Source organism: Myotis davidii, unplaced genomic scaffold, assembly GCF_000327345.1.
Source record: "Myotis davidii unplaced genomic scaffold, ASM32734v1 scaffold875, whole genome shotgun sequence".
NCBI lineage: Eukaryota > Metazoa > Chordata > Mammalia > Chiroptera > Vespertilionidae > Myotis > Myotis davidii.
The window spans coordinates 1,117,199-1,144,017 of NW_006286244.1; the positions used below are offsets into that span (position 1 = coordinate 1,117,199).

At 43.5% G+C, this 26,819-nt stretch overlaps 1 protein-coding gene across 1 annotated transcript in view; it reads right to left on the reverse strand.

Moving 5' to 3' along the window:
• Positions 1-26,819, reverse strand: part of FMN2 (formin 2) — a 99,581-nt gene that overhangs the window by 60,492 nt on the left and 12,270 nt on the right. The window contains exons 4-10 of the mRNA XM_006757663.2: positions 22,823-22,910; positions 12,399-12,460; positions 6,599-6,690; positions 6,304-6,433; positions 5,014-5,160; positions 3,681-3,740; positions 3,382-3,502 (exon numbers count right to left, since the gene is read on the reverse strand). Of these exons, the coding sequence (XP_006757726.1) occupies positions 3,382-3,502; positions 3,681-3,740; positions 5,014-5,160; positions 6,304-6,433; positions 6,599-6,690; positions 12,399-12,460; positions 22,823-22,910 (700 nt within the window). The remainder of the gene's footprint in view (positions 1-3,381; positions 3,503-3,680; positions 3,741-5,013; positions 5,161-6,303; positions 6,434-6,598; positions 6,691-12,398; positions 12,461-22,822; positions 22,911-26,819) is intronic.

The window sequence follows — 26,819 nt, forward strand, 5'->3', positions numbered from 1 at the left end:
TCGATCCTGGGACCCTTGAGTCCACAGGCCAACGCTCTATCCACTGAGTCAAACTGGTTAGGGCAATTCTATTCTATTTCTTGCCTTTATCCTCACACTATTTATTCTATTTTTCCCTTGATGAATAGACGGTATTTATTGGACATTTATTAGATGGACACGATCAGGATACATTCTTTACAAATATTATTGCATTTTTAAACTCCTTCTTAAAACAACTCGCTTCTGGCAAAAGGTGGACGGGATATTTGAATCTTCTTTAAATGAATCACCTAATTTAACCACTTAGAAGGAATAAGTTTTAATAGGCTCCCTTTATCAAAAAAGGCATTATTTTAAACTAATTATATCCAAAAAACCTAACCCAATAACCTCCCATCTGACTCCCATTTAGTCAGATGAATGCACAAATCACATCTATTTATACCCATCTTGTTCCAAAGAGGGGCATGAGGGGGTTCTTATTTTATGCCTCGTTGGTATGAAATGGTGCACGCATGCCGAGTCCTTCCTGGAAATTACATTTCATTCAGGTTGAGCTCAGAAGATCCCCTTCCTTGTTGTAAAACGTCTTTTTTTTTCTATACAAAAGCTCAAATTTTGGAAAAGCAAAATATGTATGTATATATATATATGTTAAAGGAGATCTCAGTGTTTGACATCCTTGTAAATGGCTCAAGCCGTTCTCATTGTACAAGCACAGAAGACACGATTGCATTATTTCATGGACTGTAGCTTCATTTCCCCCCCTTCCCTGCAGCTCCTCAGCGGAAACGCCCTGCTTCTGTCACTAACACAGAGCCAGGCCTGCGCTGCTCTCTCCCTTCCTCCCTTCTCTCCTTCTCTTTTCTTTTCTTCCTTCCTTTCTTTCTTTCTTTCTTTCTTTCTTTCTTTCTTCTTCAGAGAAGAGGAAGAGGGAGAGAGGAATAGAAACATCAATGATGAGAGTGAATCATGGATCAGCTGCTTCTTGCACACCCCACACTGGGGATCAAGCCCACAATCCGGGCATGTGCCCTGACTAGGAATCAAACCGTGACCTCCTGGCTCATAGGTCGATGCTCAACCCCTGAGCCACTCTGTTCGGGCGAGGCCTGTGTTTCTTAAAATGTATTCATTCCACCGACCAGAGGACCTATCAGCTATTCTGTGAAAAAACAAAATAAAAAGGTGCTCTGTGGGCAAACAAACCCGAGAAGTGCTGCTAACCCTTCTTTCAGTGAACACGGTGCATCCTCAGATTGATTTGGTGGTGAAAGCCCTCCCTTTCTAGGGCCCCCCATGTTCACACACTAGGCCCGAACTTGAGAAAACACTATCATGGTCAAATGCTCTAGGTTCTCACTGAGGAAATACACCTTTCTGAGCAGTTGGCCTTATCCTATATAATAAAGAGCTAATATGCTAATTAGACTGGATTCGGGACAACCTTCCGGACTGACCAGTGGGATGGGGGTCAGGGGTCAGGGTGGGGCTGCAACGGCCAAGCCCCTTGCACGAATTTTGTGCACCGAGCGTCTAGTTACAGATAAGGAGTAAACCCTTTGAGTGAAAATCATTACCTTCTTAATCCTCTAAGGTGCTCAAACCTTGCTAAGATGCTCCATCAATGTTTCAACTGGAGCCACCCCATCGCTGGAGAAGACAGATGTGCAAGAGGAAGTAGGACAATGGCAGTGGCTACTGGTCCTCTTCAAGCCCACTATCTGGTGTCTGTGAGTTCTCCCTGTCTAGCTCTAAGTCTTGTGAGAACTTGCAATTTTCATGGCTACCTGTATATTTAATAACTACAGGAAGAAAGCATGTAGACATGAAAAATAAGTGAGGTATCATTCCCATCATAAGCAAACGTACGTTCCCTAGAAATACAATCACCACTCCTCTCCTTTCTCCACTCCCCTGTAAACTATGAAGTCCTACTTTGCAAGACTGAGTTGTTAATAAAAGTATAAAGTATTTTTCTGATCCCCCAGAAATGCCCCTGGCACTGAGAGAGGGAGATATTAATAAGCAAACCTGTAAACCGATATACCTGGCATAATTTTGAAGGAAGATAAATACTATATATGGTTTGTCTTTTAATGTTTTTAAAAGTCATACTTAAATACATCATAACATAGGGTTATACAAACATAACATAATTTTATTTATTTATTTTAAACAAACTTGTCATTCTTGGGTTCAATAAATGAATACCCATATTTGAGGGTACCCAATGCACCCACAAATGCCCAATCTGCGTCAGGCTCATAATAAGGGGTGCTGAGTGTTTAGAAACTGCAAGCCAATTATGCAATGTTATTGTGTGGATTTTAATCCACATAAAAGCATCAGCGACCAGAATATATATGACCCCATACATTTCATTTTAAATCAGTTTGGATAAGCATTACCAAACTGGGTAGAATCTCTTTTAAAAATCACATCATCTGAGTGGTTTTTGGACAGGGGTAACCACGCCTGTTTTTTTCCTGTAGTTACACATCCAATGAAAATTCACTGCCCTAGCCGGTTTGGATCAGTGGATAGAACATCGGCCTGCAGACTCCAGGGTCCCTAGTTCAATTCCGGCCAAGGGCATGTACCTTGGTTGCGGGCACATACCCAGTGGGGAGTGTGCAGGAGGCAGCTGATCGATGTTTCTCTCTCATTGATGTTTCTAACTCTCTGTCCCTCTCCCTTCCTCTTTGTGAAAAATCAATAAAATAGATATTTTTTTAAAAAAGAAAAGAAAATTCACGTACATTTACTCACTCCCGATAGAGTGAGATAGAGGCTTGGCTAGCGGAGGTGTTCGCAGCTCCATAACAATAAGAAACCTCATGACCAGGGAATAAAAGAGATTTTAACCACAACGTAATTTTTAAAAGGGTACACTGTTTACTTTTGTGTAAATATTACTCTTAAGGTAGAAATCTGATGAATTTCAGACTCTTCAAAATGATATAAGGCTTCGCAAACTAACAACAAGACATACACACGTGTGCTGTTTGACCACATATGTGAAAGAAGATGTTTTGTCCCCAAGAAAGTTCACAAGCTACAAAGTCTTGGGCAAGTGTATGAAGGGAGGGTAGGGAGGGCCTGGTCATCTTTCAACAATGACAAGATAAAACACACAAATGTTCTTGGCTGTAAACACAAGACAAATTTGCTCCTGATGAAAGAGATTACTATTCAAATAACCAGCTTTTGAAACAACAAAACAGTAAGATGATTGGTTAAAAAAAAATTTTTTTTTCTTTAGCCATACTAAACAATTTTCAGTTCTACGAGGCTCCAAAAGGTTTTTTGTTCAAGGACATCAAAAAGTCTAGCTTCTCAATTTAAAAAAAAAAAGCATGACTAACAAACATGAGTTTCTTTAAGACGCTCCGTTACCTTTGAGGTCCTTCTTTAGTTTTCTGAGATCTTTTTGAAAATCCTCAAACTTCATCTGCGAAGCCTGAAACAGGTCCTGGGGTTCGGGTAACGGAAAAACACACTGCTCTTTCCCGGCGTCCTAATTCATCAGCCAGAAACACATCGGTTTTAACCAATCAGCACTGAGATCGATAACAATCACACGACAGCAGGGATGGCAAAACCGCAAAAACAAACAGTGCCAAGTCCTTTACGACAAAGACTAACCCCCTCCCCCCGTCAAAAAAAAAACACCTATATGCAAAAAACTGTCTTACCTCATCAAAATTTCGAAGATAATAGGAAACGATATATGACAAAAGGCTTCTGCTGTTGTCCTAGGCAGAAAGACCAAAGTAAGTAAAATGCATATATATATTTAAATGATTAAATATAGTGTTAAATAAAAGAAATCCCAGGAAATCAGCATATATAGGGGAGAACGTTTAGAATGAAATATGAAATTCTCTATTTCAAATTATTTGAGTGACTAGAACTAAGGAGTTGAATGGCATAGAAGATCTTATTTTCCCTAGCGCTCACATCTAAGCTCCAAATGCCAAGCACAGCTGTTTAAGGGTGGAGTCTCAACTATAAATACTTTCCTATTTTTACTTTCCTCTGTCAGAAAATTAGTTCATTAATTTTTATGGGTTTTATTAAGGGGGATAACTACTATCTTCACTGAGATGATGAATATTGCTAGCATTTCTACACATTTGGGCCAGGAGTAAGTTTGATGGTCTAGCTAATACTATATAGATTGGGAACATAAAAAAATTAAGCATTATTTCAAGTAATCGGGAGCTTTAAAAATGCAAATACATACTACAAATTTTTACGGCAGCCAATGAGATTGAGGAACTCATATCCACTCAGCTGTAAATGATGCAATGTATATAGATCTACAGTAAAAAATGTAAAATTGTTTCATATCCAATAGTCTTCACAAAACAGCCTTTCACCTCTTTTCTGGAACATGGGGAGGCACTAATTTTTTAAAAAAAATTTTTTTTGCATTTTCTTTACAAACTACTTTCCCTCATCTTCATTTTGCTTAAAATGGAAGGAAAGAAGAAGGTAATAGATAAACTGTCGAATTTATTAATTAATCCTCAGAGTCCACAGAGATAAAATATTAGCAGACATGGTAGAGTGAAAAAATACTTATTTTAAAATATTGTCTGCTTATTCCTTAGGCACAGCACTCAAAACTACAGGCAACATTGTCATTCACTAAATCACAAATATGGGGTGGCCATTACTTTTCTTTAGTTCAGAACCATAAAGAAACGTTTAACCTTGGAACTTAAAGAAACATTTATACAACTGCCTTGTAGTCTACCTACTAACCAGCTCAGTGGGCATGGCTCAGTCAACCTATGAAGCTGGAGGTCACGGGGGTCAGGTCACATGCCCTGGTTGTGGGCTCGATCCTAGTGTGGGGCATGCAGAAGGCAGCCAATCAATGATTCTCTCTCATCATGGATGTTTCTCTCTCTCTCTCCCTCTCCCTTCCTCTCTGAAATCAATAAAAATATATTGTAAAACACACACACACACACACTCCGATCCTCAATTTGCCTACATTCATTCACACAAAATACTTACACTGCTTTTGACGTCTTTCAGCTTCGGAAGAATGTCTAACCCAAACCCGTCGGCCTGTCCCCGAGTCTTGTTCCCTCCATTCATGTAGTTGCCGAAGGCCAGCACCAAACCCAGCACCTGCATAACCCCGGGGCCATTTTTCAAAGTCTGTAAGCAGAATGAAGAAGCATTTCTCTCTGATACTAAGTTTTGCTTGAATTTTCTTAAGTCAGTGGCAGATAGTCATCTGACCCCAATCATTTGGGGTGACATCCAAACTTTATTATTGGCCGTTATCATATTTGAAGAGGAGTGTCTCCAAGAGGAAGAAATCTAGGCCATTTCTGTGAAACAAATATGGCTACACGGTGACAGCTACTACAAAATAATGCCCTTGCTGCCAGCCTAATGGTACCCACCCCAGCAGCAACACAAACGTATGGCATAGGGGCGGGAAACTGAAACATAGTTCCAAGGATTAATGTCCAAATTTAGGTTTATCCCTGAAAAACCCATACTCATGTCTTCCAAAACTCATCATTGAACCTGATTTTGCATGTCCCATCCTCTGAAAACGTGCCTTTAAGACCTTATGACCACTTTTCAACCACAACAATTGGTACTATCGGTTTGTGACAAACTGTTTCAAATGTTCATATTGCTAATTTCTGCCCAAAACGTATTCTTTGTTTTCAGAAGACTTTTGACCTTCTGTTGAGTCGTACCGCTGATCCTAAATCCTTTGGTTGGAATCAATCACGTGTTATTGAGGGACCCTTCCAAACACGACAGAAAGTGCATAAAATGCCTTCAAATAACATTTAATAGGGAGCTCGATGTATTTGAGGGCCGTGAAAAGTAATGATTCTGGCCCTACCCGGTTTGGCTCAGTGGATAGCGCATCGGCCTGTGGACTGAAGGGTCCCAGGTTCAATTCCAGTCAAAGGCACATGCCTGAGTTGTGGGCTTGGTCCCCAGTAGGGGGCGGTGCAGGAGGCAGCCGATCCATGAGTCTCTCTCATGATGGATGTTTCTGTCTTTCTTTCCCTCTCCCTTCCTCTCTGAAATTAATAAAAACATTTTTAAAAAAGAAGAAAGATTAGCAATGGCCACATTCAAGCATTGTGGTCCTAGGTGCACTTTAGCTTTTGTTCTCAAAGCTCAGATATAACACGCTCTCTTCCGTGGGCCGGCTAAACTTCAAATTTGTGGAGTTCTTAGAATAAATCAAACTCTTCTGAAATGTGAACGTGCCTGAACACAACTAATCATCAGAATCCCAGCGCCCGCTCTCCACGCACCACAACGCACCTCACACAACTTCTGCAGCAGCTGAAGTTTGCGACGGATCGAGCAAATGCTTTCCGAAAACGTGGACTGGAACAGGATGCAAAAGACCCGCTCGGAAAAGTTGGGGATCAGTGACAGCTCATACAGGAACCTACGGGAAGAAAGCCACGTACAGAGGGCAAGATGTAACTCAGAGAAACAGGTGTCCAAGCTCATATCACGCATAACAACGATGAACAGAAGATCCTGCATTTTCCAAAGGGAGTGCACCCGCCCAGGCCTGGATGCCCGCTGCACGGTCCTAAGAGATGCTTACTGTTCGGGCTTGTCCAGGGACTTGGCACTTTCCTTGTCTTTGGAGGACCGGCCGTGCTTTTCAATTTTTTCCAGTTCATCCGACTGTGCTCTCTGCAAATCAAAAGACAAGATCGGGTCAACTGAGTCCCTTAGATAAGGGTGATCTTAGTACAGCAAAACTAGATCCTATATAATACAAGCCTAATATGCAAATAGACAGAACAGCGGAGTGATCGGCAGAACAATTGGTCACTATGACGGGCACTGACCACCAGGGGGCAGACGCTCAATGCAGGAGCTGCCCCCAGCCCACAGGCCCCAGGCCAGCCAAGGCGGGTGCCAGTGGGAGTACCTCGATCGCCCCACTGGTCGCCTCATAGATCAGCCCTGATCGCGGGCCAGGCCTAGGGACCCTGCCTGTGCATGAATTTTGTGCACTGGGCCTTTAGTTTGGATATAAAAGCAGTGAAAACATAGTATTTTCAAAGCAGCCGAACCATCAAATAGTCCATTTTGTTTGTGTAATGTAGTTTATTTCTTGAGAGGAGCAGGACTGTCCCTGTATGACCCAAAAGGCCTGGAGAGCCTGTGTCCTGGCTGTCAGGACCCAGTTCCCAAGGAGAGACTCCTGTGGGTCCCTCTGGCAAACATGTTTCTTTTCCTCATTCAGACTGAGATTTCCATGGGAAATTCAGGTGCAGAAATTCTACAAGTAAGAGTTTTCATCTAATTGTGCTAAACAATTGCTATGGCTAAATATTTTTTATAAAAATACTGAAACACTGAATTAGAGATTCATTGTTTGTTCACAGTGAGAGTGCATGGAAACTAGTCAAACTGGTTATTCTCAGTGGTGTTTGAGATGGTCTACTAATGGAACATCATCAAACTAAAATGCTTCTGTACAGCAAAGGAAAATACAGCCAATGAAACAAAAATACAACCAAGTGAATGGGAGAATAGTGGGTAGGCAAAAGCAGGTCTATAGTTATGAGTAGACGAAACAGAGTTTATTTCTTGTATTATTTATTTATTATTGTATTATTTTCCATATGAACAACTGTAAACCTACTTTTTCCCACCCCTGTATATTCACAAAGAATATATCCAAATAGGAGTTGATATTCAAAATACATAAGGAACTCATACCACTCCATAACAAAAAAATAATAATCTGATCTACCCTTGTCCAACTCCAAATCCAATTCCCCTATGTACTACTTTCCGGAAACAGACTTTCTCACCCAAAATACATTCTAGTTTTTCACATCTATGCCTTTGATCCAACTGCTCCATCTTCTGGGAACGTGTTTTCAACTCTTCTCTCAAACATGTTACCTACCGTTTACCATGTAAGAATAGCCCCAAACATTGCCCAACTATGAAGATTATCCTAGCTCCCGCAAGATCAAATAATGTTGGCTCTTCAGCAACTTTCCTGCTCTTTCCACACAATTCTATCGCAGCACTAATGACATCAGCCTGCAATTATTCAGTTGGATACTTGACATCCACCATTTGACTTGGGGAGAGGGGAACAGGGAACTGTATGTCAGGTATGTTATGAATGAAATAGCTTTTATTGCATTGGACTGGGAATCTCTCAGCAACTGTAAGGGGAAATGCTTTTGCATTATTTAAAGGACAATTTAAATTATCCTTTTGAACATTACACATTAAAGAGTTTCTGGCTGGTCTCCATACTATTGGTTGACTCATACTTCCTCTAATATTGAAAACTAGCTTTTCAAGAGATACATTTTTTCTGATCCATAGATTCACATTCTATAACCGCACAGATCTTTCTTCTCCAGGTACAATGAATAACTGGAATATCTTTAAATGCCCAGGACTGAGGGGAATTCGCAAAATGGCAGTGGCACATGCACAGCAATCTAACGTTGTATGTCTAAGGGCTGAACAGCTGCTCTTCAGGGACCTAAAACCTTGAGCACCTAACCATATATTGGCAAACACGCAAGTCAACACAAAGAAATTCAGAACCACACACTCATGAGATGCCATCTGGAATCATTCAGCCTCCTAAATAAGGTTGATAGGCGTTTTATATCCTTAAAAAAGACTTGGCTATTTATTTCTTTAATAACTTTATTGCACATTAAATTTTAGTTGTCGCAATCATGGGCCTCCAGGAGGAAAGGTAATTATCCTCTCAAGCTAATATGCCAAAAGCATCCAATGTTATTACTGTTCGTGCATAATTTCAAGTCATGACCCAAGCTTTAGTAAAAACCACGGCTCTTGGCTTGTACTTATAAAACCATCAACATTTACTACCGTTGGAAATCTCTACCTAATATGACCATACACAAGTATTCTACATGAACTATAATATTCCTAGCCGTACGTACATTCCCAGAGCATCAGCAGAAAGAAAAAATAAAGGGATTTACAGGAGGTATCTTGAACATTTATGGTGTCGGGATGGAATAATTTACCATGGTTACTAGCCAACTGCACTATTTCTCTGCTGCTCGCCTGCCATCATGGAAAATTACTGGGAAATGTTTAGTACACACGTGTCAGGAGAGACAGTCCTCCCACGAGACCTGAATAGTTATTAAAGAGCAAATGGCCAAGAAATACTCTCTGAACTCCACCAAGCTAAAAAGTGTGCTAATGTGCTCAAAGAAGCCAGAGGCACAACACGGAAGAATACAGTTAATATAAAAACAATGGCTGGTAGGGACAGACAAGGTGATGATGACCATTCAACGCCACACGCAAGGACGTGCAATTCAGGTTCTTCTGAGGGGAGACCTCCTTCGGGACCAAAAGCAGCGCCGTTAAAAGGAGTAGCAAACAAGTGTCTCCATTACCCAACAAGGTTTGCATGTAGAGCTAAAATCCAAGGACAAAAATAGCAGCAGGGCTCAAAGCTGGAGCTAAACATGAAAGTCATTCCCCAAATCATTTTTATCTGCGAAGAATTTAGTCTCCATCTACTTCAGAAAGAATGTGAACACAGCAATAGATCTTTTGGCTGCTCCCCTCCTCTCTTTCCAAATACTAGAAATCTTGGATATCTCTTAGTTTCAGGTCAATACATAGTAAAGACAGGCCCGTGGTCTTTGCTAGGTCAGTAGTCGGACCTGAATTTCTCAGGGAAGTGTGAAATTTGGCATAGGCATCTTCCCATCTGTGGACAGAGTGGCTATTTGGGTTCACATTTACCAACAGTCTCATAGTCATGGCTAACCAGGGGTCTCTCCCGCGCTCCGTGCTTCAGTGAAAAGCTGTACTGTGCTCCTGCCATCTGAGTCAACCAACCCTTCTAAGAGAGTTCCTAGGATCTTATTTCAACTGTCCTTCCCTGTCCAATCAGAGTTGTGCAACTGAATCCTCGTTTGCATCTTCACTGACCAATCAGAGTGACTCCATTCTGACCACTAAGGACCTTGCTTCTGGACCAATCAAACTGTGAGACTATGGAGCCCTCGTTGTCATGAAAACTGACCAATCAGGGACTGGGACAGGACCTCTTCTCCAATTAAGCCAGCCTCACCTGTTTCCATGGAGGGCACATGCAGCTTCCTCGTAAGATTGCATTTCCCCAGCCTGAGCTATAACCCCAGAGTAGCAGAGAGCTGCTGGAGCCGCCTCACCAAAACTGAGCTGGGAGACCAGAACTGCCTGCCTGAGCCACCTGCCATATAGAATCTATAATAATAAAGGTGTAATATGCTAATTAGACCAGATGTCCCTCCGAACATCCTTCCAGACGACCTTCCAGGTGAAACCAGTGGCCAGAGGGAAGCCCAGGTCCCAGGTGCCAGAGGGAAGCCGGTGCCAGCAGCCGAGGGAAGGAAGGCCTATTCGTGCACGAATTTCGTGCACCGGGCCTCTAGTACAGGTATATTAAAAATCAGAAGCAAAAGATATGACGAATCAACTGGACATGTTATAAACTGCTTATAAAGAGTCTTTACTATGTGAACTCAGTAACAGTCAATAACCTTGCGAGAACCGGAAAGATTTGTGGTTCTGAAAGCTCAGAAGAATGTAGTGTATTTAGTAACTGTGTCGTTTCACCGGGGTTTTAACTCCTCAGGAAACAGGAATCGGGAGCTCGGGGTTGCGCTTTTTGAAATTAGGGTGTGTTTACATTTGGAGGCTGCCCCACATTCATTCACATCTAGAAGAGAAAGGCGGCTGCCAAACATATGCAATTAGGGGAGGGGGAAAAGTTGATATTCTAAATAAGGTTTGTGTAGCAAATACTTCCATCTGTTACCCAGAGATCAAATGCGACTGCTTTCAAACAGTCCAATGACATGCATGCAAGCATCTGGCAAAAAAAAAAAAAAAGCATGTATTTATGGGAAAGGTTTCAGGTTAGTTATGTTATTTTTCCCTCCGGGATAAGCAGTGGAATGCTAAATAAGATTAGTCCTCATATATTTAATAACAACAAACTGAGTTTAAACACTACACTCTGGTTCATTTTTTTCTAGATAAAATTTTTCTAGACAAAATTTAAATGTTCCCTTCAATGCCATTAGTAAACAATAAAGGCCAAATTAAGATTCCCCTCAGATACCTTTCAGACCTGAACATACTGATTACAGTTATGACAACACAGTGAACTTTGAAACATTTCCCAGGAGAACCCAAGCCAAGTCCAAGTGTGTACAGGCCACTTTTCCCTTCTGCAGATGCTGTCACATGAGCAAGATGCACATCAAAAAGAGTGACAAGCCCTAGCCGGTTTGGCTCAGTGGATAGAGCACCGGCCTGCAGACTGAAGGGTCCCAGGTTCGATTCCAGTCAAGGACACATGCCCAGGTTGCGGGCTCGATCCCCAATGGAGGGCGTGCGGAAGGCAGGCGATCAATGATTCTCATCATTGATGTTTTTATCTCTCTCTCCCTCTCCCTTCCTCTCTGAAATCAATAAAAATATACTTTTTTAAAAAAAGAAAATAAAAGGAACTTGTAGGAAAAGCTGAGGCAGACCCTTGTCATAATCTCCACCACAGGCACAGGCCATGCGACTGGGAGGGGTCCCTTTATAACCAGCTTCTCCCTCACACCCAGCTTCTCCCTCATATACAGCTTCTCCCTCACATACAGCTTCTCACTGAGGAGTGAAGAGTTTGAACTGCACATCTAGCTACTACAATTTTTTCTGTCTCCTACACCCAAGGATCTAGCTGCTAACTTGCTTGTCTCTGAGAGCTGACGGGAACCAACATTCACTGGTCCCCTGGGGGCTGCCGAGAACAGAGCAGCAGTTGCGACAAGTCTACAAGCACTTGTCACAGCTCCCCCTCCCGGCTCGGCACACCATGAGCCGACAGCAAATTCCAGCTCCCAGCTTCCACCCGGGGAAGTGAAGGAGTTGGCCTGCAAATCTCGCACCCCAACTTTTCTGGCCCTTACCAGAGAGACTGGCTTCTAACTCACTTGTTCCGTGCGTTTCTAGAAAGCATTTTGCCAAACCTATACTTACTTACATACATACAATGCACCCAGATCAGATTTCCTTCTCAATATATTTTTATTGTTTTCAGAGAGGAAGGGAGAGGGAGAGAGAGATAGAAACATCCATGATGAGAGAGAATCATTGATGGGCTGCCTCCTGCACGCCCCCTACTAGGGATGGAGCCTGCAACCTGGGCATGTGCCCTGACCGGGAATCGAACCCGGGACCCATCAGTCCGCAGGCCGACTCTCTATCCACTGAGCCAAACCGGCTAGGGCAGATTTCCTTCTTAAAGCAACAAGCCTAGCGGCGTACAGTGACAAGTAGTGTGTACGTATTATATACTCACACTTCCAATTCCTTCTATTACTCACATTCTCATAAAGTGCTTGAAGGGTCTCCAGGTCAACCACAGAGTTGTCCAAGTTCACAACAGCTGCAAAAAAAGAAAAAAGAAAGAAAAAAGAAAGAATTTAAATGCCACCAGCCAGCTGTGAAAAGATGTCTGGCCACTTTTTCTTCTTCTTTCATTAATTGTTTATTTATTTGTGTGTGTTTTGTTGCTGTTGTTGTTAATCCTCGCCCGAGGATACTTTTCCATTGAGTTTTAGAAAGAGTGGAAGGGAGGAGGAGAGATGGAGAGAGAGAGAAACATCGATGTGAGAGAGACACATGGATTGGTTGCCTCTGGCACACGCCCCGACTGGGGCTGGGGATCCAGCCTACAACCGAAGTATGTGCCCTTGACCAGAGTCAAACCCACAACCCTTCAGTCCACGGGCCGATGCTCTATCCACTGAGCCAAACCGGCTAGGGCTGTGAGGTCTGGCCATCTTGAGCAGTTGTGACCAGAATAGTGTTCATGGCCCAGCAGTCAGTGAGGGTAGCGCGCTCACTGCAATGCATTCATTAGCCCCACTGCAAAGACCAAGCTCAAGGGATTTCAATGGGGGGGCGGGGGGGGGTACAAGTTTGAGCTCTCACTTGCTCCACAAATACAAACCCTCATGGATACGGCCCAGTCCAAAGTCAAAGCTAAACTGCGAGTGTCTTTCCAGGACTAACTGCTTGAATTTGAAAAACTTGCTTCACAGCAGAAAATCAGACCGATCACTCCTGTTACTGTCACATCCCCGTTTTACATTGATCAATGCTCTCTCTGCCAACACAGGAAACGGTTGACTCCAGTCCCTCAACTGGTGGGCTTGATGTAGAAACGACAGGTGCATTTCCTGTGGCACTTCTTTTAATTGTTCTAATAAAAGAACAATTCTTTGATTATGGTATTGAGATGAGCACAGATGCATCCTTAAAAATTCACTCTTTGGGGGGATGAGGGGACAATGGGGGGATAAAGACACATTGGTAATACCTTAATCAATAAAAATTTTTTTAAAACCCACACTTAATATACAAACTACCCATGTTTATCCAAGGGAGAAGTGGAATGGATCATCAAAAAGTGGGAGTATGTTCTTAAATGCATTTTGTGGCCTGAGAGTTGTATTGCGTTTCGGAATCGGGTGTTGTATAACTCGGTTTGGACACAGGTTCGTTCAAAGCATTCTGTATTACCCACATACAGAATAGTTAGAAATGAGGTCCTGATCCAATTTGTGCCAAGTAACCGGCATAGCTCTTGTAGAATTAAATATTTCTGGAAGGAAAATCACAAAGTGGACAATCACAAACTAGGTGTATTTGTCTTGATAACGGAGGCATTTTACAATGTCTTTTCTCTCAAAGCTTAAAGCTCACGGGACAGTTTCTTGTTGATTCTGGCAACATCCCAAGAAGGAATTAAGAAAGGCAAGTAGGAAACTGTAGCATATGATGGATGGGCATTCTAACCAAGATAATTTAGCTTTTCTGCTTGAAGCTGGGAAGAGGGCCCATGATTCACCAACGAATATCATAGCAAATAGAATACGATACTCCCATCCTAATACTATTCCACTATCTCCATTTCCAAAAATATTAGGCCTCAAATATCAATCTAAGAATTTAAGACTCTCAGACCAAACTTTTCAGACCTTAGACTACAGAGGGCAACTTTATAGGACAAACTGTGTTTCAAATCAGTAAAAGCACTGCCCCAACTACCTTTGACTACATTTCAAAAATTAAATAAAAGGGATTAACAAATGATTTTCATGGAAGTAATGTGGCTATAAATAATATATCAAAATGCAGAAAACCCAAATAAAGATAGCAAGTTCATGTGCGAAATGACTCCCTTTGGAGGTGTACAGAGTCTATCCCTAAAAAAAAGACACAACCTTATGGTGAAGCCAAGGGTTGGTCTTCAAAATTCATTAGCTAATAATGAGGTATTTCTACATTCCTCTGGTGACTTAGCAAAAGATTGATGGGGAAAACTATGAAAGAGATGCTAGTACTCAACTTTGTGCATCATTTCATCTTCGAAACAAGTAAAAGAAACACAGTGAAATTATTCATACTCAAGTCAAAACTCATGAAAGATACAACTGTCTTCTGACTTCATCCATCATCCTAAAACATAATATTAGTCCTACAGGTTTTCCCCACACAAAGCCTTACTTGTGATTGTACAAAGGTTTCTCATCTTTTAAACTCATGCAGTATCAGGTACTGAATAATATCTTAATAAAGGCCATATGGTCCTGACCATTGATATCTCGTCCTAACCATAGGTATACGGCCCTAAGCAAGTCCACAAGTTTCTAACCCATGAAACCTCGTTTTTAAAAATACGTTCTTATTGAATTCAGAGAAGGGAGAGGGAGTGAGAGAGAGAAACATCAATGATGAGAGAGAATCACTGATTGGCTGCCTCCTGCATGCCTCACACTGGTTATCAAGCCCACAACCCGGGCATGTGCCCTGACCAGGGATCGAACCGTGACCTCCTGGTTCATAGGTTAATGCTCAACCACTGAACCATGCCGCTGGGCAGTAAGATATTTTTCATATATGAAAGTTGAAGGGGCCATAATAATAATAATAATAATAATAATAACAACCCATATTTTCTGCGTGTTTGCTGTGTGCATGCCACCCTGGAAGGTATGTGCATGCCATACTTTCACTCTAGCTACCGTCATGGTTCAAACCATAAAACACAAAGATAATAATATGCAGTGTCACATCATCACCTGGCAACCAGCACTGGAGGGCCGTGGTACACAGAGGGCCCCGATATCTAACCATCTCCACCACCTGTGGGGCGTGCAGGAGGCAGCCAATCCATGATTCTCACTCATCATTCATGTTTCTGTCTCTTGCTCCCTCTTCCTTCCTCTCTGCAGTCAATAAAATATATTTTAAAAATCTTACTACTATCTCTCCAAATCAGTTTCTTGTTTGAGAGATTTTAGACACCCTACGTTGAAAACATTCTTGGCAAAAGGAACAAGGAGCGTTTCAGTTGTGCCAATAGCAACGTGGGAGCTAAACCAGCACCCACAGTGAACTCATCCACGCTCATTTTGGTTGGGTCCATGGGAAGGGAACCGCATCCGCAGATGCTTAAACACCAAATGAGTACAGATGAGCCAGTAGCTCCAGTTCATGCCCTCTCCTCATCGGCAGGGTGGGGGACAGTGCAGAGGCGGAGAGAAACCATCCAGGCACCACGTGGGACTCAGAAGCCACAGGGGAAGCAAAGATGAAGTGAGCCTTGCAAATTGCCGAGAAGCGAAGGCCTTTGTTTGAGCAGAAACTCATCTGAAGGAGCGGAGATCAGAAGCCTCTCTCATTCCCTGCACTTCCAGGCTTGTCATCACATCCCGACCGCAGAGAATAAACGTCATCTGAGAGCTCTCTTTAAGGAACTGAAAGCAGCCTGTCAGAATACGTCCAAGTTGGGGAAAGGATATGGGTTAAGTTCATGTCTATTGCACCTTTTGGGGGGACGTCCATGGAACAAACAGCCATGAATTGCTATTCAATTTCTCTGACAATATTTCTCTCCTTCCTAAATAGAATAGGGGTATGGAGCTTATGCCCTCCTGTCTAGAGCAGGCCACAATAGGTGAGGAAGAAAGACATCAACAAATAATTACAAGTGGATGCAGCGTTGGTGCAAGCGGGAGACGCAGGGAAGGGAATCGGCAGGTGGGACCCCATCCTCAAAGCAGAGTGACCCACAGATGGACCACATCCTGGTAGCATCCCCTGCCTTTCAAGTGGCTGCATCTGCTCTGAACTGTGATGCGTGCATTTTGATGGGACGCGTCTTCGGTGAAGATGCCCGACCACATGCAGGCATCCCGTCCTGCTCTTTCCTCAAGTTCTACCGGAGCTCTATAGTGAAGAGATTTTTTTTTGCAGAACGGAAGTCATAAGGACTGAAAGAGAAAAGAGGTGATGACAGCCACAAAGCAGGACAGCTAGTTGGACCTGGTTCTGCTGCCCTAAAATGACGAATCCGCAGCTGTCGGTGGGAACACCCAGAACCAACCCGGAAGGCAAGGACTGGCAGTGCTGGTAGGGGGTGCGGTGGAGGTGCCAGCAGTCAGTTACCTCTCCATTCCCAAAATGCCCTCCCCAGCTCTGTCTGGTTTCTTTTCTTGAGAAATTAAAACAATGTCTCTGGACAAAGAAACATCAAGCCCCGTTGTTGGCCAGAGCACTGCACTGAAAACATGGGGACCGCCTGGCTGGAGTGGCTCGGTGGTTGAGAGTCAATCTATGAACCAGGAGGTCACGGTTCGATTCCTAATCAGGGCACATGCCCGGGTTGTGGGCTCGATCCCCAGTGTGGGGCGTGCAGGAGGTAGCCGATCCACGATTCTCTCTCATCATTGATGTTTCTATCTCTCTCTCCCTCTCCCTTCTTCTCTGAAGTCAACAAAAATATATATTTTTAAAAATGGGGATACCCTGCAGACTGCGTGTTGACCAGAGAACCCCCACCTCTAGCCAGCCCTCTCCCCCAACCTGGGGCCCAGCACACAGCCAGACAGACCACTACTACTCTAGACCAGAAGCTGGAAAATTGAGTCACCCATGAGGTAAGAACAAAAGATAAAGACTTCGGTGGCTGCCCAACAAGTAATGAACCCAGATAATACTCCACTGAACCCAAAGTCAAAGAGCTCGATGGAGTGGGGGCGGGGACAGGGACTCCTGGTTTCTCATCAGCTCTGCCTACCCCACTTCTGGGCCAAGATGGCCAAGGATCAAGCCTTCTGCACCAAGCCTCCAACACAGAGACCAATCATCAGAACCACCACAACCAAAAGCAGTAAAACTCCTCCTTCTCCTCTCCAGGATGTCCATCGCCCACTGTCCTCAAATACCAGGATTTCTATAAAGAAAGGCTTTCACGGTGGAAACAAAATCAATCTCATCCCCGCCCGCCACTGGTACATCTCAAGCATACTTGCTTATACAAGGGAAGGGACATCCGTGACTGATTAAGTCAGTAGGCTTCGTACACCTAGGGGCCTTGTTTATAAGAGCTGTACGAGTTCAACTGTGAGAGAACAAATGCATTTTGTTTGAGTCTGTACGTCGCCTCCTTGTCTAGGCGGGCGGGTGGGGGATGGAGCCCAAGACTGGGATCCTTACGGAATAAAATCTTTAAATGCAAACATGATTGCCATTGTAGACTGTTTAATCTAGCGATATTGTATTTCATTTCTGGTTTGGGAGAGCTCTGTTGATTTGACCAAACGGGTACAACTCAGGGCTTATCTCCACTGTTTAGATAAGGGTTACTTGACTTTGGCAGGTGACAAAATCTAGGGTGTGGAACAAAGGGGGCAGAGAGAAAGGCTGGCATATTCCCAGGGAGTGTTTATGTTACGCGGAGTGTATAGATGGGCAAAGGGTTTCAAACAACGCACTGTACTTTGTATAAAATGTCCGCTGTCTGCTGCGTGTTTTCCATAAACCAGTCCTGAGCAATGTCCTTTATTGGGCAAAGGAGACTTCACCTTCTTGCTTAGGTAAACATTGACGCTCTTGTAAAACAGCTCAGCGAGTCTCCCTGGGAGTAGGGCCCTGGCTCGGGGGGTCCCATCCGCCACTGTTTCCTAACACATATTCTAGAAGGGCAGCCGTGTTCAATGTCACTGCTCATGCCAGCAGGTCTATGGCTGCATCAGTACAGAATCTGCACATGTCTGATGCCAAAGTGACTCGCATCCAGATAATAATCCTACTTTTTGGGGGGAGTCATTCTATACAAACATGTCTGACTTGGAAGGAAAGCCAAAACAGAAAGCCTGACTTTACAAACACGATGATTATAATTATGGTTGGGGTTTTGTTTTTTTTAATTCTCTTTTGAAGGTACTTCATCTAAACAAGTAGTTAAGTAGCTTCCTTAGCATATTATACCTTAGCACAGCGGTTCTCAACTTGTGGGTCGCGACCCCTTTGGGGGTCGAACAACCCTTTCACAGGGGTCGCCTAAGACCATCGGAAAACACATCTATAATTACATATTGTTTTTGTGATTCATCACTATGCCTTCATGATGTTCAATTTGTAACAATGAAAATACATCCTGCCTATCAGGTATTTACATGACGATTCATAACAGTAGCAGCATGACAGTGATGAAGTAGCCACGAAAATAATTTTATGGTTGGGGGTCCCCACAACATGAGGAACTGTATTAAAGGGTCGCGGCATGAGGAAGGTTGAGAACCTCTGCCTCAGCATTTACATATCAGCGATCATGCTGAAGCAGGGGAAGGGGCCGAGCAGTGCAGTCCCTGGAAGTGAAAAATGCATCAAGAAATAAAGAACACATCATGGTGAACTTACAACGTATGGCTAAGATGATCAGCACTCACACGCCGAAACTGGACCCGCTGCAGTTAATCCTTTCGTCGTAGGACAGAGATGACTGACTCCCAGCCCATGCCTCGGGACTCCTTTTCCAAAACACTTCAAAATCTGACAAAGCTAACAAGCAGCCGTGATAATCAGCATGATCCCCTTGGAATAATTCTGTGGTTTGCTTAACTCAACATGTGGCTAATATGTGCAAAAAAAAATGCAATGCACTGTTTGATGCGTGTAAGTCAGACGTGGCCGTCTGTTCAGTTAGTGAAGGGTTTTCTTTCTTCCCTTGTGATGTATACATGCATGCAAAGATGAGTTTCATGTTTCATTGTCCAGAGGAATGAAGGGGCAGTTAAATCCAGGGGGCGGGGGAGGAGTTGCAAACATTAGGGTTTCTCTGATGTCATTTAAAAAAATATATTTTTATTGATTTCAGAGAGAAAGGGAGAGAGGGAGAGAGAGCTAGAGACATTAATGATGAGTGATGAAGAGTTGCCAGCAACCCCCAATGCTCCTATAGTTCAGAAAGGGTATGTATAGGTTAATTTTTAAAGAAGTATTCTTCTACTTTACACTCATAGCTAGACACTGGTTTTCATGATCAGGAAAATAACGTCAAAGCCATACATACGAGCGTCTGCCCATGTCTGTACTTAGATTCTACTCATGTCTGTGCCCAGGATTCATTTCACCAACAAAGCCAATCTCCTCCTCACCGCGCCCGTCACGTGCCGCTCAGAGCCAACAGGGATGACCATGGAGTGAGGCTGACACCCATGTCGCAGAGACAGTGATGACGAGACCACAAAGCTGGGAGACCTTGGCCCTGCAAGTTTCCAACACAACTCGCTCTCCTTGTGGATAAAGCGGAGTCCAAGCTGTAGCCAGGCTCAACTTCTCAGATTTGCTCATATAACCACGCCTTCCAGGCTAGTGACTCTAACAGGGCACTTCCACAAACAAGCATCATAAAGTCAATTCGACTCTAAGCTTTTCTAGAGTTTTAACGGGGAGGAAGAGAAAGAGAGAGACTAACTCCTCTTAACAATACTCCATTTGCCTTGTTTTAGAGCAGCGGTTCTCAATCTGTGGGTCACGACTCCTTTGGGGGTCAAACGACCCTTTCACAGGGGTCACCTAAGACCATCGGAAAACACATAGATAACTACAAATTGTTTTTGTGATTCATCACTATGCTTTAATGATGTTCAATTTGTCACAATGAAAATATATCCTGCATATCAGATATTTACATGACGATTCAGAACAGTAGCAAAATTACAGTGATGAAGTAGCAACGAAAATAATTTTATGGTTGGGGGTCACCACAACATGAGGAGCTGTACTAAAGGGTTGCGGCATGAGGAAGGTTGAGAACCACTGTTTTAGAGAAACCAATGCTGTAGCAAAAACACAACCTTGGGGAAGTGGCTCATCTGTGTGCAAAGAACAGGACGGGTTGGTTAAGGGGCCGGGTGCACATCTGGTCTGTCCCACTGAAGAGCTGCGTGACCTTGACAAAGACACCTGACCACCAAAAAAATGGTCTTGGTTTGCTCTTCTGTAAGATGATGTTGGAGGCCTGGCTACATTCTGTGGCTACTTCTCTCCGGGCACATATCCTGAGTGAAGTCAAGTTTGGTCTATTCTGGAGGCCACAGGTGAGTCACGCAGGTCAACCACAGTTCCAGACAACACACTGAGGCAGAACAAGGGCGTTATCCCTTGAATGCACACTGCTTGCTTCTTCAAGCTTTTAAGGCAACCTTTTTTTTATTTTTATTTTTTTTAGAAAACCGTGTGCAGGATTTCAAAGTGACTCAAGCAATCACTTTACGTCCTAATGGGATAAAGTGTATGCATAATTCAGTGTGACCCTTAAACGACTGACATCCATGCGATGTTATTGTTAGCGTTGCATGTTAAGCTAGCAAATTTTTCAATGAACTCTCGCTGGCTTTACCACAGACACAGATGGGAGGCGGGCTCCTTTTGTTCATAAGGTTCTCATTATTAACTCAGTCCGGCTTGAATATTTGACTGAAGGAAAAGACCGTGTCATTATTTTCAGATTTCCTTCTATGACTTAACTGGGCTCCATCTGCCAGCGTTTGAAACGCCAAGTACTTCTTGGCGCCAGACTTGGCGTCCTGCTCTGTGACGACTGCCCCCAACACTCCGGCTCGAGGAAGTCTCCTCGCCATCAAAACAGTTTAATAAAACTGAAATGGTGATTAAGAGTTACTCATCAATTGACGGGGCATGCCAACCTGGTGCTATTTATGAATTATTCCACACAATCGTTTCAGCCAAACAAAGACAATCCAATCCGCATTCACAGAGGGGCAGGCGAGGAAGCCGGTTCAACGTTTCCATGATTTATAAGGTCTGTGTTGTACTGGAAACCACATTTCTTTAATAGGTAAACTGGCATTCCATTGAACAATTCAATCTGCTTTGAATCTAGTCTAAGGCTCTGGGCAGCTTAAGGGACATTCTGAATATAAATTTAATTCCTCTATTCACCTTTGGGCAATATCTCTCGGCACCGATGTGATCGGAGGATAAGGCATAGGAATACCTGTGCACTGGAGGGTAGAATTCAATTATTAAAATATTGGCACTAAAGTCACTTAGAAAAATGTTAAAAACCACCCTGATTCCAAATGTAAATAATGTCGTAGAAGCCTGGTTAAAGACATAAATTAAAACAACAACATAAAAGAAATAACAAGCGGTCCTGATATTACTGTTTCCATGTGTCTTGACCACGAACAATAATATAAGTAGGCAAGAATCCTTTGAAACTATCTTTGATGGTTATTAGAAAAGATAATTCAATCTTTCGATGCGTAGGAGAGCCCAGTGGTGGACCCATACGTCGTCCCACATAACTGAAAGGAGAGAGACCAGTTCTCTATCCTAAAATGTTATCCATCGTAATCTGCTTCAGTGATTCTTCGAGCATCTCATGGTCTGGGAACAGGAGGACCGGAAGCACATGCCCCATCACCCTTCCAGTGTTTTTAAGACATCGGAGATAAATGATCAGTTTTGAGTTTTCATTTTATCCCTTTATATGGCAATCCAGGCTTCTGGGCATCATCTATAATCATCATAACAGTCCTAAAACAACAACAATCCAAACCAGCTTCCTGGTAGGCAGCCAATGAATGATTCTCTCTCATGGTGGATGTTTCCATCTCTCCCTTCCTCTCTGAAAACAATTATATATATATATTTAAAGCTTCCTTGTAATTCTTACAGTGGTTGAAATGGATCTATCAGAAAATCCTAGGTTTACTTCCTCTTTTGTAGGTTACTTCATCCAATACCTGAGACTCAAGTCTCAACCTATTTTTCTCCCCTGTGGACTGTCTTCTCCAGGTATGTTCAATGGCTGAGACACGCCCACTGTCCCCACCTCTCACCACTGCTTATCAGCCACTCACTCTTTGACAATGGCATCTAGAAGTAACACCTCAGATATAATCTCATTCGTTAAAGAGGTCAGTGAGGCTAGTACTTCTAAGGAATTAAAATTTAAATATTTATTGCCCAGCCGGCATGGCTCAGTGGTTGAGCGTTGACCTATGAACCCAGAGGTCAAGTTTCCATTCCCAGTCAGGGCACATGCCAGGGGTTGCAGGCTCGATTCCCACTGGGGGGCGTGCAGGAGGCAGCTGATCCATGATTCTCTCTCATCACTGATGTTTCTCTCTCTCTCTCCTTCTCCCTTCCTCTCTGAAATCAATAAAGGTATATTAAAAATAAATAAATAAATGTATATTAATGCAGACTAGACATGTCTCATGAGAATCATTGAGACAGAAGTTACATGAATAGTAAATGTTCTAGCAACAAGCATGAGAGGAAGTTTGGGAGCACTTAGGGGAGACATACCAACCTCAATATACACGGCACCTCTAAGTCTGAAATCATTTTACCACCAAACAGCATAGTCCTCAGCCCACACAGTAATATTCAAAAGCTGAATTTTTATGTTTAGACTTACCATGTTGTATGTCTTTCATATCCAAGTGAAGGCTAGACATTAATATCCCAACCGCTTGCGATCTTTTGTTGCTTAATAACTTGACAACCTGCTCAAGAAAGAAAAGGGGGAAATGTCCATTTGAACGCCAACGGTATGCTTAATAACAAGTTGTTTAATCCTAAACGAGGAACAAATCAAGTCATTATATAAAGTATCCAAGAAGGGTTTGAAAAGAGCTCTGCGGTTATATATTATAAAACTCTACCAGTCTTAAGAGCTGGGTAAGTCAACAAGTAAGATTTGTAATAGTTTAGGAAATCAGTTGGGTCTCTGTAAAATAACAACTTCACATTTGATCATTTGCAGCCTGAGATTTAAAAAGTGGTCCTTCATAGACGCAGAGTCATAGAAGCATGAACAGACTGTTGAACCTCAGAGGGCAGGCAGGGGAGGGTGGGTGGGAAGAGATCAACCAATGAACTTGTATGCACATATGCATAACCCGTGGACACGGACAATGGGGTGGTGAGGGCCTGAGGCGGGGGGGCCAGACAGGAGTGGGCTGGCAGAGGTTAATGGGGGAAAAGGAGGACCGATGTAATACTTTCAATAAAAAAAAACCAAGATGATCTCAGAACCCTCAGCTGAAAAAACGGAAAATGTAAAAATAACGAATTTGAAATCTACAAAATTAGGACATATAACCAAGAAAAAAGTCTATTTTCAATGACCTGAATTCACATCAGAGTCAGCTAGTCCTCTTAGCAAAGCGTTTATCATACACTCCCCTGAGAGGCAGGGCTGTGCAGGGATCATGAACAAGAACTCTGTAAAATAAAGCAGTGTTTCTCCAACTTTACTAGGCACTTCGGTCATCTGGGATCTTTTTTTAATGCAGGTTCTGATTCCTAGGCCTGGATGGGGGCTTCTGGAAAAGCTACTCCAACACCCTAAAGCCTCAGTTTTCTCTTTTTAAAAAATAAATGACAGCATCTACTTCAAAGTCTGTAGTGGATATTCAGAAGGATAATGCGCTTGACACTCTTAGAAATAGACCTAGCAAATAGTGTCTTCATTGCAATAATCTATATATTTAAAAACCTAAGCAACCACTCAACCGCCCGACCAGTAGCTATGATGCACACTGACCACCAGGAGGCAGACGTTCAACACACAGGCTTGGAGACATGGAACAGACTGATGAATCTCAGAGGGAAGAGGGGAGTGAGGAGGGCAGGAAGAGATTAACCAAAGATCTTACATGCATGCTAGAGCCCAGCGCAGGGATTCATGCACCGGTGGGGTCCCTCAGCCTGGCCTGCAGGGATGGGGCCAAAACCGGCAGTCCGACATCCCCCAAGGGGTCCCGGACGCAAGAGGGCGCAGGCCAGGCTAAGGGAGCCCACTGGTGCACGAATCTGTGCACTGGGCCTCTAGTAATAGCTATAAAAGACACTTAGGAAAGCATTTTTAAATGTTTGCTCAAGAATGAAATACCTGTCAACTTTTCATTACTGAGTTTAATCCTACAAGATAATTAATTCTTTTTCCTTCCTCTCACATAATTTCCTAAGAAATTAAGACCATTATCGGTTCAAAGTCCTTTTCCAGTGGTTGCAAACAATTTCTCATTATCTGCCCTGGCATCCTACATGGCCAATCACGCATCTGCTTTGAACAGGTGCCACACTAGGCCCTGGAAGAAAATAAAATCATACCTACAACACCCAATACACCAAAAACTTAGAAGGTTCTTGCAGTTTCTTACGATCTGGTAGAATCATGCACTAAAGAAAGACACTAAGGACCCTTCTCCTGGTCTTAAATGCAGAACCACACCAAGGGTTTTGTTTCCTAATCCCCACCTAGTCAAGAAGCGCGCACCGCTCTCCTCCAAAAGGGTTTGGCACACGCACATCCTTGCTGGAAACTGAATCTTAGATTAGAGGGGTACGTGGCCAGATCCAAGGAGCAGGGTAGGATAAGAAGAGTCAGCTCTGGAGATTAGGGACCGGTGAATTCCGAAGAGAAGGAGAGGATGTAGAAATTGCTGTTTTGCACACAGATCTTCGAGCACTGGGCAGGATATCCAGTGGAATACAGTACAATCGAGGAGCAACAGAGGCAAAGAGCAGCCAAGAGCAATCTAATGTGAACGTAACAGGAGAGCACGAATATTTTACTAGAGGCCTGACGCACGGAATTCGTGCAAGGGGCTCGGCCCTCGCAGCCCTGGCTTCGTCTGGAAGGTCGTCCAGAAGGTCGTTCAGCTGTCCGGTCTAATTAGCATATTATGCTTTTATTATTATTATGGATCAGGGTATAAAAGCACCTGAGCTTATTCCAACAAGAGGAAGACAAGCCATGATAGAAAGTGATAAGGAATAAACCAAATAAAGTTTGGCAAAATCTAGAATGAAGAGAGAACAACCCACACAATGATTACTCCCCATCGTGTAGCAAACATACCAAGTGCTGGCTCTCTAAGATCTCTTGCGACACACATCCTGTGGGTCATCCCACAACTTTGATTTGGGTTCAAATAGTTTTCCTTTGGAAAGCTGGGGTGATCTCTAGATTTTTTTTTTGATCCAATGAGAATCGGGAACCAAGAGCTTTCTTGGTACTGCCTGATACCAGTTTGTGCAAACAGCAAACATCTTAAATCCGAATGAGTCTATACTCCAAAGTCAAGAATGCCTGGATGAGATTTTGCAGAGCAAGAGGTTATCAGGGTTTGGGTGGGTTTTGAAGTCAACCCACACAAGAAAAGAGGCCTGCAGCCACCTTCTCCTCTTGCAATTAGCACTAAGCCTCAGGGCACGGTGGCCAGCAGCACAGGCATCCAACCGCATTCCAGGGCCCTGCAGACCAGAGAAGACATTGACACTGACCATACCCAGGAAGGATATCTCCAGACTATCTGTTTGGCACCAGACAAGCCTGCCTTCTTGGGCAGCCTCAGCACAATCTGGGACACATAACAGGTAGTTTGCTGATTGGGGAGATAGCTGACATCCCCCACAGATTAAGAAGCTAGAAGTCAATGCTTTGACCTGTGTGGCGGTAAGAAATCTGTCTTTCAGCCCATGTCTTTGCCTAAATGAGCAGATAGGTAACTTTAGACGAGTTCTTTAATGGCTCTCAATTCCCCTATCTGTAGAATATTCCTCAGCGAGGGGTGTGCAGGAGGCAGCCAATCAATGGACCTCTCTCACCACTGATGTTCTAGCTTCCTCTCCTTTCTTCTCTGAAATCAATAAAAATGTATTTAAAAAGCCAAGCGAAGCCACAGGCTTGTTCTAAATAAATTCAAGTTGAACAGAGTCATGAAACAGCCTCTTAGCTTGGTGTATGCAATGTACTCAAATCACATCTGCCGAAATATTAACTAGCGTGTGTCCGCTGACAGAGGAGGAAGCAAGGCTGAGAATGGGAAATGGCGGAAAGCCAGGACAACATGGGCTGGGCTGGGATTTCCACTCTCCTCTGCCTGACCCCAAAGCTCACCTGTTCCCCTGCTCTAGGCCCCGTTGGCCACACTCCCCTTACACACACCTACACATGGTGCAGCATCCTTGACATAATAGAGCACCCAATACACCAGAAGAATCCACTGACAGAGAAACACGAAATAATATTGGGCTTTTTAATATCTATATATATAAAAGCCTATGTGACCGACCGTTCGACCGGTAGCTATGACACGCACTTGACCACCAGGGGGCAGATGCTCAACACGCCGGCATGGAAACATGGAACAGACTGATAAATCTCAGAGGGAAGGGGGGAGAGTGGGAAGAGATTAACCAAAGATCTTATATGCATACCAGAGGCCCGGTGCATGGATGTGTGCACCAGTGGGGTCCCTCGGCCTGGCCTGAGGTGGATGGGGCTGAAACTAGCAGTCTGACATCCCCCGAGGGGTCCCTGATTGGGAGTGAGCAGAGGCCAGGCCGAGATGTCCCAGCAGTGCACGAATCCGTGCACTGGGCCTCTCATTTTCATTTAAAGG